General features: G+C 47.0%; 2 protein-coding genes across 6 annotated transcripts in view; both read left to right on the forward strand.

The window, feature by feature from the left end:
- Nucleotides 1–1,782: 1,782 nt before the first annotated feature.
- LOC144479189 (zinc finger protein 76-like) overlaps nt 1,783–17,951 on the forward strand; it is a 75,078-nt gene continuing 58,909 nt past the window's right edge. For 4 of the 5 annotated variants that reach the window (XM_078197802.1, XM_078197807.1, XM_078197805.1 and 1 more), the window contains exon 1: nt 1,783–1,854. The gene's annotated coding sequence lies outside the window, so the exon portion shown is untranslated. Of the gene's footprint in view, nt 1,855–14,270; nt 14,447–17,951 lie in introns of all 5 variants that reach the window. The other variant, XM_078197803.1, reaches the window with a different exon arrangement.
- LOC144479190 (uncharacterized) lies at nt 8,387–12,529 on the forward strand. The gene is made up of 2 exons (XM_078197809.1): nt 8,387–9,396; nt 11,822–12,529. The coding sequence occupies exons 1-2, from the start codon at nt 8,389–8,391 to the stop codon at nt 11,903–11,905; spliced, it is 1,092 nt and encodes a 363-aa protein (XP_078053935.1). The 5' UTR covers nt 8,387–8,388; the 3' UTR covers nt 11,906–12,529.

Here is a 17,951-nt window from a genome sequence, read left to right on the forward strand (position 1 = left end):
ACAATGCAGGAGGCCATTCAGCCCATCGAGCCTGCACCGACAACAATCCCACCCAGGCCCTATCCTTGTAACCCCACCTATTTACCCTGCTAATCCCCGACACTTAGGGGCAATTTAGCATGGCTAATCCACCTAACCTGCACATCTTTGGACTGTGGGTGGAAACGGGAGCACCCGGAGGAAACCCATGCAAACACGGGGAGAATGTGCAAACTCCACACAGTCACCCAAGGCCGGAATTGAACCCGGGTCCCTGGCACTATGCCACCATGCCACCCATAAAGTAGGTGAACAGAACATTAAACTTCTGCTGAAGGTGTAAACCTGTTGATGGATTAACAGAAGTCAAGATTGATTCAACCATTAAGTTCATCCGTTTGGGCCAGTCCCAATATCATTCCAACACTATTTTTCCGACAATGGTGACTACACTTCACAAGGATTACATTAGCTGCAAAACATGATAGGAGGAGCTGAGTTGTGAAAAATGCTATTAAAATGCCAAGTCCCTTTTTTCTTTTTTTTAATGGGGAGTGCTTATAAGGAAAAATGAACCTTTTAATGAATTGTCATCAGTGAAATTCCAGCCAATTTCCAGTGTCTCTTGTGCCCTTTAGTATTTGAAACTGAGGAGGAGCCCAGTCAAGAAACTTTCACTCTGCTGAACCACCGATATTGAGCATTTTCTTCCCACAGTCCGAAAGATGTATTGGTTAGCTGCATTGGCAATACTAAATTCTCCCTCAGCTTTATTTATTAGTCACGAGGAGGCTTACTTGCAATGAAGTTACTGTGAAAATCCCCCACTCTGGGGCACCTGCTCGGGTACACCGAGGGAGAATTTAGCACGGCCAATACACCCCTAACCAGCACGTCTTTCGGACTGTGGGAGGAAACCGGCGCACCCGGAAGAAACTCACGCAGACACGGGGACAACGGACAGTCACCCCGTCTAAAGATGTGCGGGTTAGGTTGATTGGCCGTGTTAAAATTGCTCCTTAGTGTCCTGAGAGGCGTAGGTTAGCGGGATTAGCGGGTAGAATATGTAGGGATATGGGGGTAGGGCCTGGGTGGGATTGTGGTCGGCGCAGACTCGATGGGCCCAATGGCCTCTTTCTGAACTGGAGGGTTTCTATGACCCAAGCCGGGAATTGAACCTGGATCCCTGGTGCTGTGAGGCAGCAGTGCCAACCACTGTGCCACCGTGCCTCAGTGTACCCGAACAGGCGCCGGAGTGTGGCGACTAGGGGATTTTCACAGTAACTTCATTGCAGTGTTAATGTAAGCCTACTTGTGACACTAAGAAATAAACTTTAACGGGGCTCTATTGTCTTTATATCAATATTTAACTGCACATCACCATTCTGCAAACACATTGATCCTACCCCAATCGCGCATTCCATTCAAATGTTTAACGCTTCTTCAGGAGTAAACAATCCTCACAGGCGCGCTGTTGATTTACTAATGCAGATTCAGGGGCGGAGAACATCCAGCCTCTCAGGCCTGGTGCCGGTGCGGGGTGCCCAGGAGCCTGAATATGCCCAGTCTACGGCGTCGGCGCAGTACCCGCGGCATTGGCGAAGTGCTGTTTCGGGGCGTTACGGCCCCGCGTGTGGGGCGGCGGCCCCGGACCCTGAATATGGCCTCGCGGCGGCCGGCTGGCAACGGTCGCCTCATGCGTGTTCGACAGGGGGGAGGGGCGGAGAAGAAGGGCGCACCCCGGAGCCTGAATATCCATGCTCCGTGGCATTGCCACGACGCGCCTGGTATTCGCCGATGCCTGTTCCGGGGCGGAGATTCCCGCCACAGCCCTGGTGCATGGCGGTCGCACGGAGGAATTGTTGGAAAAAAAAGGTTAGTAAAAATTTTTTTCCCAGTCGGCGTTGCAGCAGCTGGCGGCCCGGGGAGAGAGGCAGCGGGGGGAGAGACAGCAGGGCCACACAGGCCGGGGGGGGAAGAGCCGCTGCCGCCTTCTCCCCTCACCCCCCTCCGAATGCACAACAGCGGGCTGCTCCCGGCCTAGCGCAGGCTTTATTTTAGTCCGCCACTCCCGGCGCCGTGCCGCCGCCGCCGCTGCTGCGCTGCTGGGTGGAAGCCTCCAAGATGTCTCCCTCCCCTCTTCCCCTCGGCTTCCTCTGGGGCCTTCTGGCTGCACAATCAGCCCTGCTAGTGTTTGACCGAGGCGGGAGGGCTGTGTGCAGTGCAGTGCACCCAGACATTACCCCCTCCTTGCTGCCCATACAGTGGGTGGGGGAGGTGAATGTATGGAGGGTGCAGCCTGCACCTTGGTTAGTGGGGGTGATGGTGGCGGGGGGTGGGTCTCCAAACTTTTAACCATTTCCTTGCTTCAGACTTGGATGAACATGAATGTGTAATTTTTCCGCACTCTTCTGGCCTTTAATCCCACCCAATCACCGTGGAAATCAGGAGCCTGCTGCATTTTATCATCACTTATTTGATTGTTAGGACTTTCAGATCCCCCAACCACCCTCCCTCCCCCATGCACATTCATTCACTCGTCATTTGGTTGAGGTGGTTGTTCGTTTGGGACTAAAATAATTGTCCTTGTCGTGGTGTTGGTCCACCTTTTTGAATCTTGATTCCAAAATATTGCAAGTTGGACCTATTTCACGCATCACAGACTTGCATTTTTCCATTCTTCACCCTCTGCTTTAATTTTCTGGTATCTTGCTCAGACTTGCTTAGCAGTTTCTTGCCCTGCTAGAATTTGAAAATGTAAAATAAAAATCAGTGAATGAGTCTGCCTCTGTCCTGTAAAGCTTTATTTGCAGTAAAGTTGCAATATCAACATTTTTTCCTGCATAAATTATTCAAGATCTGAACTGATTAAAGGTAAAATTTTATGATATAAATAAAATCACATTTTGTTCTGTGGTTCTGACAACAGTTTAACACATGTCTCACTGCTAATTATCCATTGATTTTAACATTTGGGGATTATTAAGTGTTGTGGATTGCAAATCATATTTACAAATTGAACTGTTTGTTTTAAGAGCAAGTAGTTTTTCATTTAGTCTTGGGATGTAGGTGTTGCAAGGCCTGCATTTATTGCCCATCCTAATTGCTGTTGAGAAGGTGGTGATGAGCTGCCGCCTTGAACTGCAGCACTCCATGTGGTATTGGTGCAGTGTTGTTAGGAAGAAAGTTTGAGGATTTTGACCAAGTGACAATGAAGCAACGAGTGATATATTTCCAAGTCAGGATGGTGAGTGACTTGGAGAGGAACGTCCAGGTGTTGGTCCCATGTCTTTGCCAGCCTTGTCCTTCTAGATGGTAATGGATTTGGAAAGTGCTGTCTAAGGAGTGTTGATAACATTTAAAAAGGTAATTTTTCTAAAGCAAATTGCCAGTCTCAGTAATTGAGAATGGGCAAGGTGGTTGTGATAGTTCACCTTTGGTTCTGCAGTTGGTTAAAAACTACGGATTTCAGTCGGGTGCGAGTACAAAAACTAAATATCAAGAAGACAATTTCAGACCAAATGTATTAGGAACTGATGAGTGGGGGAGGGGAATGATTCAGTCGATTTTTAGCTGACTACCTTGTTTCCTTCAGTTTGAGTAAAATATACAAACGACATATATGTTTAAATTGGCAAAAAAGTGCTACCTTCATGTACTTAGCAAGTCAGAACAAACCATGGGGCTTATCTGTCCTTTTTATGCTGGATATTTTATTTGATTCACCAGAGACCAATATGTGCAGATTAGCACAGACTGATTACATTATTCTAATTACAGTACTCAGCAAAATTGCTGAAAAGCACTTTTGTATGTGATGCATTTCATGTTAACTTTTGTTTGACATTGTGAGGAGGAGGATGAGATTTAAATGGATGCAAATTTTTAAAAATCTCATCTGATCTTCAAAGGCCATTAGCCATTTGCTACATATTGGCTTTAATGTAAAGAAATGTCTGGGAACATTTGTTGAATAGGCGTATAGTAAATGCTGCACGATTAGAAAGCATGACTGAGTTTGAAGATATGCGAGTTTAAAGTGGAAAGATAAAGCCATTAATCTTAGCTCTGTGTGACCTGCGTTAACGTTGTCCATAAACACTTTCTCATAAATTAATAATGCAGAGAAAGTACATTTTGGTCATGGAGTTTTAACAAGCTGGGATTTAAATCAGATGGGCTATGGGAGGTGAGTGAAGATTATGATGAGACTTCTGGAGTTGAGAGATCTGGAAGAGTGCAGGAAGTTGATATCAGAGTTTAGGAGCATGGTGAGGGGCTGCAAAATAGACCAGAATCAGGGGGAAAGAGTGCTTTAAGTTGTTAAAGAACAACCTGCATTGCAGCAAATCTACACAATATTATTTTATTTTGCACTTACAATGGCCATTGGGAGTAATCAGAAGGACCTGCTCAAAGTTGTTCTGTTACAACCGTCTTTTATACAGATCAGACGAAGTATATTCAATTCTGTACAGATCTAATCACATTCCTCAATACAATGGATTTCCTACCTTGTTTACCCAATAGATCTTTACCGGAATACAATTATACCCATAATTAAATCACTTATGTGGTTTTAGCCTTTTTCCTAGAGCATTCCATTCTTTGTATGCCTTCATTTTATTTGAGTCATACTATTCTCTCTAACCCCTGACAAGTCATGCTAAACCATATTTCCTGAGTTAACGCTTTATCTATATTCTACTTTCTCAAAGTGAATCAAATGAAATATCTTGCAAAAGCATGGTGTGGCAAGGCTAGAGAGGGAGGTAGGTATAAATGCGTAGGATTTGTAATCAATAGTCTGGGACTGAGACCCAGTGTATTTTTCATTAGTAAAACATAAGAAAAAAAAATAAGAACATAAGAAATAGGAGCAGGAGTAGGCCATCCAGCCCCTCGAGCCTGCCCCGCCATTCAATAAGATCATGGCTGATCTGAAGTGGATCAGTTCCACTTACCCGCCTGATCCCTATAACCCCTAATTCCCTTACCGATCAGGAATCCATCTATCCGTGATTTAAACATATTCAACGAGGTAGCCTCCACCACTTCAGTGGGCAGAGAATTCCAGAGATTCACCACCCTCTGAGAGAAGTTCCTCCTCAACTCTGTCCTAAACTGACCCCCCTTTATTTTGAGGCTGTGCCCTCTAGTTCTAGTTTCCTTTCTAAGTGGAAAGAATCTCTCCACCTCTACCCTATCCAGCCCCTTCATTATCTTATAGATAATCTTATAAGATCCCCCCTCAGCCTTCTAAATTCCAATGAATACAAACCCAATCTGCTCAGTCTCTCATAATCAACACCCCTCATCTCTGGTATCAACCTGGTGAACCTTCTCTGCACTCCCTCCAAGGCCAATATATCCTTCCGCAAATAAGGGGACCAATACTGCACACAGTATTCCAGCTGCGGCCTCACCAATGCCCTGTACAGATGCAGCAAGACACCTCTGCTTTTATATTCTATCCCCCTTGCGATATAGGCCAACATCCCATTTGCCTTCTCGATCACCTGTTGCACCTGCAGACTGGGTTTTTGCGTCTCATGCACAAGGATCCTCAGGTCCCTCTGCACAGCAGCATGTTGTAATTTCTTTCCATTTATATAATAATCCAATTTGCTATTATTTCTTCCAAAGTGAATAACCTCGCATTTGTTAACGTTATACTCCATCTGCCAGATCCTCGCCCACTCACTCAGCCTGTCCAAATCTCTCTGCAGACCTTCTACGCCCTCCACACGATTCACTTTTCCACTTATCTTTGTGTCGTCTGCAAACTTTGTTACCCTACACTCAGTCCCCTCCTCCAGATCGTCTATATAAATGGTAAATAGTTGAGGCCCCAGTACCGATCCCTGCGGCACGCCACTAGTTACCATCCGCCAACCAGAAAAACATCCATTTATTCCGACTCTCTGCTTCCTGTCGGATAGCCAATCCACAATCCACGCTAACACCCTACCCCCAACTCTGTGAGACCCAATCTTCTTCAGCAAACAAATCTTAGAAGAGAATCTTAGAAACCCTACAGCACAGAAAGGCCATTCGGCCCATGGAGTCTGCACCGACCACAATCCCACCCAGGCCCTACCCCCATATCCCTACATATTTACCCACTAATCCCTCTAACCTACGCATCCCAGGACACTAAGAGCAATTTTAGCATAGCCAATCAACCTAACCCGTACATCTTTGGACTTCTTTGAATGCTGGTTTAAAAAGCCAGTAGAAAGCTTGCTGAAAAATATTTCAAAAACACTATACCACTTGACCAGATTTATAAACATTGTACCAGGATATAGCATTTAACGAAGAATCTAACTTTTAGAGCAGATAAGTCAAGAAGCTTACAAAATACAAGTTAGTCCCAGGCTTCAATATTCAGGCCAATGGTAGGTGTTGAGCTGTTACTGAGCAGTAATTTACAACTGCAGGCTTGCAATGCAAACTGCAAGGGAGGCTTTAAGCAAACTACAATTTAAATTTGCATAGCGCCGTTAACATGTACCATTGCATGTCACAGATGCATTATAAAATAAGACAAGGCACTGAGCTACTTCAGGTCATCTAGAATCATAGAATTCCTGCAGTGCAGGAGGAGTCCATTCGGCCCACTGAGTCTGCATCGACCACAAGCCCATCCAGGCCCTATTCCCATAACGCCACTTATTTACCCTAACTAGTCCCCCTGACACTAGGTAATTTTAGCATAACCAATCAACCTAACCTGTACATTTTTGGACTGTGGGAGGAAATCGGAGCACCCGGAGGAAACCCATGCAGACATGGGGAGAATGTGCAAACTCCACACAGACAGTGACCCAAAGCCAGAATTGAATTCGGGTCCCTGGCGCTGTGAGGCAGCAGTGCTAAGCACTGTGCCACTGTGCTGCCCCACGAATCTGAAGCTTGGTCAAAGAATAATCTTCATTGGCAGTCGCTCAGGGTCGAGGATGACTTGCTTCCACTCCGGGTGAGGTGGGGGGGTTCTGTTTTGGCTGAATCGTCCAATCCTGGAGCTGCAGACTCTGTCCCAGGTGAGGAAGTTGGTGTTTGTTGAGGCAGGTGGATGGGACACTGATTCTGCGTGTTCTTTCTGTTGTTTGTGTTTGGTCTCCAAATGCCCCACTCAGTGACGCTTGAGATTGTTAGCGCCTTTGTGAACGCGTCTCCAGTTTGTGCGTTCTAAGGCAAGCACTTCCCATGTGTCAGTGGGGATGTTGCATTTATTTCATGCTTAAAGTTTATTTATTAGCGTCACACGTAGGCTTACAGTAACACTGCAATGAAATTATTGTGAAAATTCCCCTATTTGCCGCACTCTGGTGCCTGTTCAGGTACACTGAGGGAGAATTTAGCACGGCCAATGCACCTAACCAGCACATCTTTTGGACTGTGGGAGAAAACCGGAGCAGCCGGAGGAGACCCATGCAGACACGGGGAGAACATGCAGATTCCGCATTGATAGTGACCCAAGCTGGGAATTGAGTCCAGGTCCCTGGCACTGCGCGGCAGCAGTGCTAACCACTGTGCCACCGTGCTGCACAGGTACGCTTTCAGAGTGTCCATAGAACCATAGAAAATTACAGCTCAGAAACAGGCCTTTTGGCCCTTCTTGTCTGTGCCGAACCATTTTTTGCCTAGTCCCACTGACCTCCACTTGGACCATATCCCTCCACACCCCTCTCATCCATGAACCCGTCCAAGTTTTTCTTAAATGTTATGCCCTCCCAGTAATTGCTTGCCATTGCAAAGCTCGGTAGAGCACTTGTTTAGGGAGTCTTGTATCATGTGTACGGTCAGTGTGGCCAGTTGAGGGTGACCACTGCTTGGGATACTGGGGATAATGGTCTGGAAGAGAATGCTCTTGTTGATGAGCCTATCCTGCCAATTGTAGGATTTTGCAGAGAGAATTTTGGTGATTTGCTGTATGTTGTCCATGTTTCTGATGCATACAGGAGGGTCGGGACCACGGCTGCTCTGTAGAGCTTGGTGATAGGTTTGAGATCTTGGGGCCTTGACAACTGAAGGTTTAGCCATCAATGGTGGTGTGATTGAAATCAGGTGCTCAAGAGATCAGAACCAGATAAGCGCAGATATTATTGTGACTTGATAAGAGCTGTTTCAGTACTGTGGCTGAGGTGGAAATCCAATATGGAGTCTGTGGTGAACCACTGTAGTATTGTCTGTTTGTGTGATATGGCTGGACACGCCCCTGCTGCCTCAATCCGGGACTCCGCCCTTCTCTGGGTATAAAGGCGACTGCTCTCCGCCCCTTTTGCCTCAGTTCGGATTAGCTATCGGTTCGGGTGTGCTCCAATTCTTGCGTAAATAAAAGCCTGTTATTTCGCAACAATGATAATCAATGGTGCATCAATTTTATTTACGCAAGTTTTTGGGATGGAGCAACTCTTAAAACCTGATAAACCTGACTTGGACCCCCAGGCTGTTGGGACCTCAAACTGTTTTGATCACTGGCTGCGCTGCTTCGAGACCTTCATCGCCGCCTCCTCCCCTGCCGTAGTCGTAACCGACATCGACAAACTACACGTGCTCCACATCCGCGCTCACGTCTTTGCGATAATCCGAGACGCGGAAACTTACCAGGAGGCAATCAATCTCCTAAAGGGCCAGTACAACCGGCAGCCGAATGAGGTCTACGCCAGACATCTGCTGGCCACTCGCAGACAGCAGCCGGGGGAATCGACTGAACAATTCCTGCGCGAACTGCGTGCACTCGGCAGAGCCTGCAGCTGCAAGGCCGTTTCAGCCGCCCAAAACACCGACGACCTGATCAGAGATGCCTTTGTCGTGGGCATCAGGTCGACCTATATCCGGCAGCGTCTGCTGGAACAAGGTGGGCTGGACCTGCAGAAGACTGTGGCGCTTGCCGGCTCGCTGGAGGTGGCTTTTCGGAATCTCAAGGCCTACACCCCCGACCACGAGGGCGCACCGTGGACACCGCGACCGCCGCCATCTCTGTACCCGGGAGGGCCGCAAACCTATGCTATGCCCCATCCCGACACCGAACTGACCACTGCGGCAGTCTCCGGAGGCCCGAGGTGCTACTTCTGCGGCCTGGAGAAGCACCCACGACGACACTGCCCGGCGAAAGACGCGATCTGTTCTGGCTGTGGTAAGAAGGGCCATTACTTGAAAGTCTGCAGGGCAAAATCGGCTTCCAGGCCCAGCAGCGCCGCGTGCGATCCGCGGGAGGCACAGTCTTCGACACCATCGGCCGCGTGCGACCCACGGGGGCCGCCATCTTGGATGATGTCAGCCGCATGCGGGCCGCCATTTTGGGAACCGTCCACCGCATGTGGCTCCTCGCCTAATCCGACGGTGGCCTCGGTCGCGTTGGACCAATCCAGGCCTCACCAACTTGCCTGGTCCATGATGGACATCAAGGTAAACGGTCATTCTACTAACTGCTTATTGCACAGTGGGAGTACGGAGAGTTTTATCCACCCTAACACAGTGAGTCGCTACGCACTGCCAGTACTGCCAATGCAGCAATCAATCTCCATGGCTTCGACGTCCCAGTCGGTGAATGTCCTCGGCTACTGTGTGGCAACTCTGACTGTATGGGGCACGGTGTACGAGAAGTGCAGGCTCCTTGTGCTGCCACAACTCTGCGCTGCCGTACTACTGGGGCTAGATTTCATGTGTCACCTTGGGAGCGTCACATAAGAACATAAGAAATAGGAGCAGGAGTAGGCCATCTAGCCCCTCGAGCCTGCCCCACCATTCAATAAGATCATGGCTGATCTGAGGCGAATCAGTTCCACTTACCTGCCCGCCCACCATGGTATATAATGGGCCTTTTCCCCCAATCTCCGTCTGCAATACGCAGCTATTAGACCAGCCACCGCGCACCAGCTGTGGTCTCTCGACCCTTAAAGTCGCCCCTCCCTCGCTCTTTGAACACCTCACCCCCGACTGCAAGCCCATTGCCACCAAAAGCAGACGGTACAGCGCTGGAGATAGAGCGTTTATTAAGTCTGAGGTGCGACACCTCCTGGGGAGGGGATCATTGAGGCCAGTACCAGCCCCTGGAGAGCCCAAGTGATGGTTGTTAGGACTGGGGAGAAACTTCGCATGGTCATCGACTACAGTCAGACCATTAACCGATACACGCAGCTGGGCGCGTATCCCCTTCCCTGCACCTCTGACATGGTCAATCAGATTGCACAATATCGGGTGTTCTCCACCATTGACTTGAAGTCTGCATACCACCAGCTCACTATCTGCCCGGAAGGCCGCCAATACACCGCCTTCGAGGCGGATGGCTGTCTCTATCACTTCCTTCGGGTCCCCTTCGACGTCACCAACGGGGTCTCGGTTTTCCAGCGTGAGATGGACCAAATGATGGACCAGAACGGGCTGCGGGCCACCTTCCCGTACCTGGATAACGTCACCATCTGCGGCCATGATCAGCAGGACCACGGCGCCAACCTCCAAAAATTCCTCCACACCGCGGCACTCCTCATTCTGACCTATAATAAGGCGAAGTGCGTATTCCACACGCGACGCCTCGCCATCCTTGGTTGTGTTGTGGAGAACGGGGTCATCGGCCCCGATCCCGACCGCATGCGTCCCCTCCTGGAACTTCCCTTCCCCACCACCCTCAAAGCACTGAGGAGATGCCTGGGCTTCTTCTCGTACTACGCCCAGTGGGTCCCCAATTATGCGGACAAAGCCCGTCCGCTCATCAAATCCACATCTATTCCCCTGGCGGCGGAGGCTCGGCTGGCCTTTGACTGCATCAAAGCGGATATCGCGATGGCCACGATGCACGCTGTAGACGAATCCATCCCGTTCCAGGTGGAGAGCGATGCGCCTGACTTTGCCCTAGCCGCCACTCTTAACCAGGCGGGCAGACCTGTGGCCTTCTCGCGCACCCTCCAGGGCCCTGAAATTCGACACTCTGTCGAAAAAGAGGCACAAGCCATCGTGGAGGCTGTACGGCACTGGCGCCACTACTTAGCTGGCAAACGGTTCACCCTGCTCACGGACCAATGGTCCGTTGCCTTTATGTTCAGTAACACGCAGTGGGGCAAAATCAAGAATGATAAGATTTTGAGGTGGAGGATCGAGCTCTCCACCTACAATCACGACATTTTATATCGGCCTGGGAAGCTCAATGAGCCCCCAGACGCCCTGTCCTGGGGGACCTGTGCCAACGCGAACCTAGACCGATTACAGACTCTCCACGACGACCTCTGACCAGGTTCTTCCACTTCATCAAGGCCCGGAACCTGCCCTATTCCATCGAGGAAATCAGGCACTGCCAAGTCTGCGCGGAGTGCAAGCCCCACTTCTACCGGCCGGACAGAGCGCACCTCATCAAAGCCACCCGCCCTTTCGAATGCCTGAGCGTTGACTTCAAAGGTCCCCTCCCCTCCTCTGACTGCAACATATACTTCCTCAACGTCATCGATGAGTATTTGCGGTTCCCCTTTGCTATTCCCTGCCCGGATATGACCTCGGCCACGGTCGTCAGGGCCCTGCACAGCCCCTTCACCCTGTTCGGTTTCCCTAGCTATATTCATAGCGACCGGGGTTCCTCTTTTATGAGTGATGAGCTGTGCCAATACCTGCTCTCCAAAGGTATAGCCTCGAGTAGGACCACCAGCCTCAACCCCAGGGGGAACGGACAGGTGGAGAGGGAGAACGCGACAGTCTGGAAGGGCGTTTTATTAGCTCTCCGGTCTAAAGGTCTTCCAGTTTCCCGCTGGCAAGAGGTCCTCCCTGATGCGCTACACTCAATTAGGTCACTACTGTGCACGGCTACCAATGCCACCCCTCATGAACGAATGTTTGTTTTCCCCAGGAAGTCCTCCTCGGGGACCTCACTACCGTCGTGGCTGACGTCCCCAGGCCCTGTCCTGCTCCGGAAGCACGTGCGGACCCATAAATCGGACCTCCTGGTCGAAATGGTCCAACTCCTCCACGCCAACCCCCAATACGCCTATGTGGCGTATCACGACGGGCGGGAGGACACGGCCTCCATCTGGCACCCGCAGGTACTACGTCCCACGGCCCCTCACCCCCAGCTCCCAACGTTGCCCATGATGCACCAGGGTCACAGGACGCTCATCTAGCCCCCGTGTACGGCACGCCTGAGCCCCAGGAGCAGCCTCCACACACCCGGCAGTCTGAAGGCGCTACGGACGGCTTCACCGATTATGGACTGGCGTCTGCCTCATCACCGTGGCCTCCTGAACCGGCACCACGGCCGACACTGCGGCGGTCGCAGCGGCAGATCAAGCCCCCAGAGAGACTGAACTTGTAACTCTGACTGTCGTTCCACCACCTCGCCCCCGCCAAACTTTTTTTGAACAGGGGGTGAATGTGGTGAACCACTGTAGTATTGTCTGTTTAGGTGATATGCCTGGACATGCCCCTGCTGCCTCAATCCGGATTCCGCCCTTCTCTGGGTATAAAGGCGACTGCTCTCCGCCCCTTTTGCCTCAGTTCGGATTAGCTATCGGTTCGGGTGTGCTCCAGTTCTTTCGTTAATAAAAGCCTGTTATTTCGCAACGAGTCTTTGCATAATCAATGGTGCATCAGAGTTTAGGAAAGATGAGAGTGCATTTGTGAGTGAATGACACATTCAACACATTGAGAGATGAAAAGGAGGTTGGAGATGTAAGTTCTGGCCAGTGGGTGTCAAGGATATTTTATTTTGAAGACACGGACAGAGATGGCAGATTTAGAGGAGAGAGGAATTGAATCTTGAAAACAAGAAAACTGTTTACAATCCCAGCTAACGTGGAGACCAGGAGGGAATTTGGGTGATGAAAGGCGTATTAGAAATGGGGTTGAGGTAGCAGAGGTGGGTCTCGTGGACAAGATGAGCTCAAAGATGACATGGGAGATAGGAGAGAATCTAGAGAAGGATGAGAGTTCAGGGCTTAGGGCAGGGAAGCTTTAGAGGAGATATGGCCCAATTGGTTTGTGGAAAGGAGGAATCTAACATAACCAGCTGATCAGATGGTATTGTTCTTAAGTGCAAAGTCCATGAGCTTCTTGCCTTTATTATTGGAGGTGAGGGTGAAGGATACAAGGGAGAGGGTTTCAAGAACACTTAACATTAAACTATAAAAGTAACTTTTAGTTACTTGGTCACTAAAATCATGGGTTCATTTTACAACCACTGCAATATGGATCATCGGCTTGTCAGCCTCTTGAACCTATTCTGATATTTAATCAGATCATGCATTATCTGTATCTCAACTCCATTTATCTGTTGTTAGGGACCAGTTCAGAAACCCCAAGATATATTATGAAGTTAACTGAGAGTCTTAACTATTTTTGATTTTGGTATTAGTGTGAGCATGTTTTTTTTTCCAGAGTTATTGAACATAACTTTAGCTAATACAAAGACTCGTGATTATAATATCCTGTTGAAAGACGTTCTTTATTTACCAATGTACACTTGGAGAGAAGGATTGGGCTTCTCTGAAGTTACATCACAGTGGCAATACAATTATACAACTTCCAAAAGACATTTTAATACCCACTGGCTCATCCCATTCGGAAATGAACCAATCATTATTAGTAAAGGTCAGTCATTATTAGTAAATGTCATATACCATGGCCAATTAAATTTATTCTCTGACAGCATGGGAACAGAGATTATGAGTGATTTCTGACTGCCTTTCCCATGTTCACCTGCTATCAGTTCCAGACTCTCTCATCTGGTTGAACGCTTTGTCGATCCATTAGGCTGTCTGAGTTCGCTAGCTTTGCCCTTGTCTTATGAATTTTCTATTCATAAGGACTGTCTAAAATCCACGCCACTAAGAGCTATGCTATGAGTGTATTGTTATAAATACACTTTACTGGATTATTTTCCCATGATGCCTTAGAATTCTGTGCCATTAGCCAAGCTGTAACATTTTTCAGAAATACATGTTTAAATTCTCTAACTTTGGTTATATGTGTTTCTATGCAGACAGTACATCTAAAATATATAAGGCAGTCTGTGATTCTTACCCTAAGATAATCCACTCTCTTCTAATAGTCTTTATTAGTGTTTTAAATCCCAGAGTATTCTGAAGTCCTCTAACAGAGCATAAGGTGTTTCACTCCAGGTGTGATTCTATTAACCCACTAAGAAGCTTTTATTAAAACAAACTTTATTTAACAATACAGTTAAAATATATCAAAAAGAATTAGCATAACTTTTACCATTTGAAATACTTAAACATGATAAGGTATGATTCTTAACTGCTAGCTATTTTTTGTTAGTTCAAATTTACGCAATATCCCCACAGACATAAACTCCTCTTCAGAATCAGTTAACAAGACATGCAGGCTTGCATGTATTCCCAGTACTCCAGCCTTTTCACCCCTCTGGACAGAGATACAGAGAGACACCCATCTTTAACTCTCAGATAGCAGTCTCCAAAGGAAAAACTTGCCTTCACACAGCCGAATTCCAGAGAGAGAGGTAGGAAACACCTCTTGTCTTTTTGCAGATCTCTCGAGAAAGATACCTATTTTCTGGCAGGTTCCAGACTTCAATCTTCAGAGAGAGAGGGAGAAGAGGAAAAGAGCTGCAATTGCAATTGCCTGTTTTTCTCGCTCTGTAAGTCTAGCTCCACCTACTCCTGATTTTCTTGTGAATCAACCTAATCAAACCCCAGGGAACAACCCTAACATAACATTAGCCCAGAATAAAACAAACGCTCCAATAATTAGGAGCAATTAACCTTCTGCAGTATCAGCAGGTGGGCTGCTGCTTGTCGACAATTTGACATCGTTAAACAGAGTTGAAGTATAAATACAACCTTCAGCAGAAACATGATATAAAATAAATTTGTAAAGGCACAGTATCATCACACTGCCTTTGATCCATATTCCCTGATCATGTTACCTTGCAAAAATCTGTGCATCTCAGTCTTGAAAATTTCAAGTGATCTAGCTAGCACCTATATTATTTTTGGGAAGAGAATTCCACCTTTCAACAGCTCTTCGTGTGACCAAATGCTTTCTGATTCCGCTAATGAAAGGGCTTGCTCCAATTTTATGGTTGTGCCACCCTTGTTCTGGATTCCCCACGAGAAAATTGCTTCTCTGTATCTTTCTGATCCATTTTTATCATCTAAATAGCTTAATCAAACCAGCTCATCAATTTTCTAAACTCAAGGGAATGCAATTTGTCTTCCTAATTTAACCTTTTGAACCCTGCCAAGATCAGTATATCCTTCCTGAGGTATGGTTTGGAACCATGAGGTAGGATGGTTACGACACAGAAGGAGGTTATTTAACCCATTGTGATGTGCTCGCTCTCTGCAAGAGAGCTCTCCTTTTTATTCATTCGTTGGACATGGACGTTGCTGACTGGCCATTTATTGCCCATCCCTCGTTGCCCTTGAGAAGGTGGTGGTGAGCTGCCTTCTTGAATCGCTGCAGTCCATGTTCTGTGGGTTGACCCACAATGCCGTTAGGGAGGGAATTCCAGGATTTTGACCCAGCGACTGCGAAGGAACGGCGATATATTTCCAAGTCAGGATGGAACTTGCAGGTGGTGGTGTTCCCATTTATCTGCTGTCCTTGTCCTAGATGGAAGTGGCCATGGGTTTGGAAGGTGCTGTCCAAAGATCTTTGGTGAGTTGCTGCAGTGCATCTTGTAGATAGTACACACTGCTGCAACTGAGTGGTGGAGGGATTGAATTTTTGTAGATGTGGTGCCAATCAAACCGGCTGCTTTGTCCTGGATGGTGTAAAGCTTCTTGAGTGTTGTTGGAACTACACCCATCCAGGCAAGTGGGGAGTATTCCATCACACTCCTGACTTGTGCTTTGTAGATGTTGGATAGGCTTTGGGGAGTCAGGAGGCGAGTTACTCGCAGCATTATTCCTAGCTTTTGACCTGCTGTTGTAGCCACTGTGTTTATGTGGTGAGTCCAGTTGAGTTTTTGGTTAATGGTAACCTCCCCTCTTGTCACCTCCCCTCCTTTTACCCATGCACGCTGCACATTTTCCTCTTCAGATAATGATCTAATTTTCTTTTGATGGTCACCATTGAATTTGCCTCCACCTTGGGCAGTGCGTGCCAGATCCTGACTACTTGCAGTGTAAAGACATCTTTCCTCATGGTTTCCCAATAATTTCTGATGGTGCCCAGAACTAAACGCAGTACTCCAGATGGAATCTGGCCAATGCCCTGTAAAACTAAAGCATTGGTGGTTCCTCATTGATTTCCAACCTGTTAGCCTTTAGATTATTTTTTGTAAATGTGTACTAGCTTTGATTTGAAAGAAAGAAATACATGTGGAATTCTGGTTTGTCATTGTCAAGCTTTCCTCTGTACGTTTGTGTCACATTAGCACTGTTGGTTTTTATTAACCTTAGCAGCCACTGTGACAGTTACTGAGTTTTAGTTTTGGCTGCTTGCCTCCAACTGGACTTTTAACAAGAGAATAAATATGTAATCTGGACAGGAGGTACAGCTTTACTGAAAAGGAATAGAATGTGTTTTGCTTAGGTACTGCATTCTATAAAGTAGGTGGAGAATAAATGCGGAATATTTTGTGAGGCTATAACATTTAAAAGTTTGGATCACCGGCAAGCATCAAAGTTTCAGCAACTTATAAGTAATCACAACTTTGAGAGTGCTGTTCCAGTTAGCCATGTTTACTTATACTCTCAATTTTATTGCTTTCTTTTCTTTGTAAATGATTTTCCAATGAAATTTTATTCAGTATTGTGGATTGTAACCATTACTGTATTTTTCCAAGTTTCTGGCATACTGTTCTAGCACATTTTCCATTTAAATGTGATTGATTGTAGATTAAAATTTGCTTTATTTTTACATTCCTTGGTTCTCCTATCCCTTTTTCCACACGTTGCACCTGGACATTGAATCTGGCTGCCTCCACTCACTGTTGCTCTGGTTCTGCTTTTCAAGTATTTAATTCAAAATGATTTTTCTATATTAGCTTTGTTACCATCATAATTTCATCTGTCATTTATAGCTTGGGGTTGACCTTATGAGTATCTGTTGAGTACAGGAATGTTCCAGGACCACCTGGTTCAGTGGCAAGGTAACTGGGCATTTTTGTTCGTGCTATAACTGATTAAACATTTAATGTCAAGTAGTTAGTAGCACATCCTGGATGCTGTTCTCATACTGAGGCTTTCCACTCTTTCAAGACAAGAAAGTAAGACAGTTGTATTCTTAATCAAGAGAGCTGAATAAATATGGTATAATATCAATGACTTGATGGAGTTAATGTTGCCTTGAATTTATATTTTTCGAATGGTCCAGTAAGTACCTTCGCTGTAAGACTCTCCTTTTAAACTTGGAAGAACAACAAGCCTTTTATCTTCATGACTTTGTGTTTTTATCATGGAGCCCCAATTTAGATCTGTCTTCTTTCGGTTTCTTCCGTTTTTCTTAGGGTCACCACGTGCTGGTTGACCATTCTTCCCTGTCTCCTGTCAGTCATCCATTCCCGCTCCAATCCTGTTGCATTTAAGTCTCTCGCCATTGTATCTTTCAATTTGGCCTCAGATCTTCCTCCTCCTCTTCCTGGTAGTCTCATTTCCATCTCCATCACTCGCCTCACCACATTTCCTCTCTCCGTAACAGATGACCATGCAATTTCAGTGTCTTCTCAGCTACTTTCTTGGATGCTCCTACAATCTTCACTGATCCCCTGATGATTCCTGTACTCCACACATCTATCTCAGCAAGGCATCATTCCCCTCAGATGTTGCCTGAGCTTCTGCAACATGTAACAAAGCCGGTCTTGCAGGTTCTTCCTTTTCAGTTTGTGATACTTGTCACACCACTGCACTTCTTTCAGTTATACCAGCCAGAGCTAAGCCGTTGCTTAATTTCCACACTTCCACCTTCTCATGCCATTAACTAAGGTACTTTACTCACTTTTTCCAGGTCTTTACCCATAACCTTTACATCTTAACTCTGATCCTCCTACCTAGGTTCAA

Source organism: Mustelus asterias, chromosome 25 (assembly GCF_964213995.1).
Source record: "Mustelus asterias chromosome 25, sMusAst1.hap1.1, whole genome shotgun sequence".
Lineage (NCBI taxonomy): Eukaryota > Metazoa > Chordata > Chondrichthyes > Carcharhiniformes > Triakidae > Mustelus > Mustelus asterias.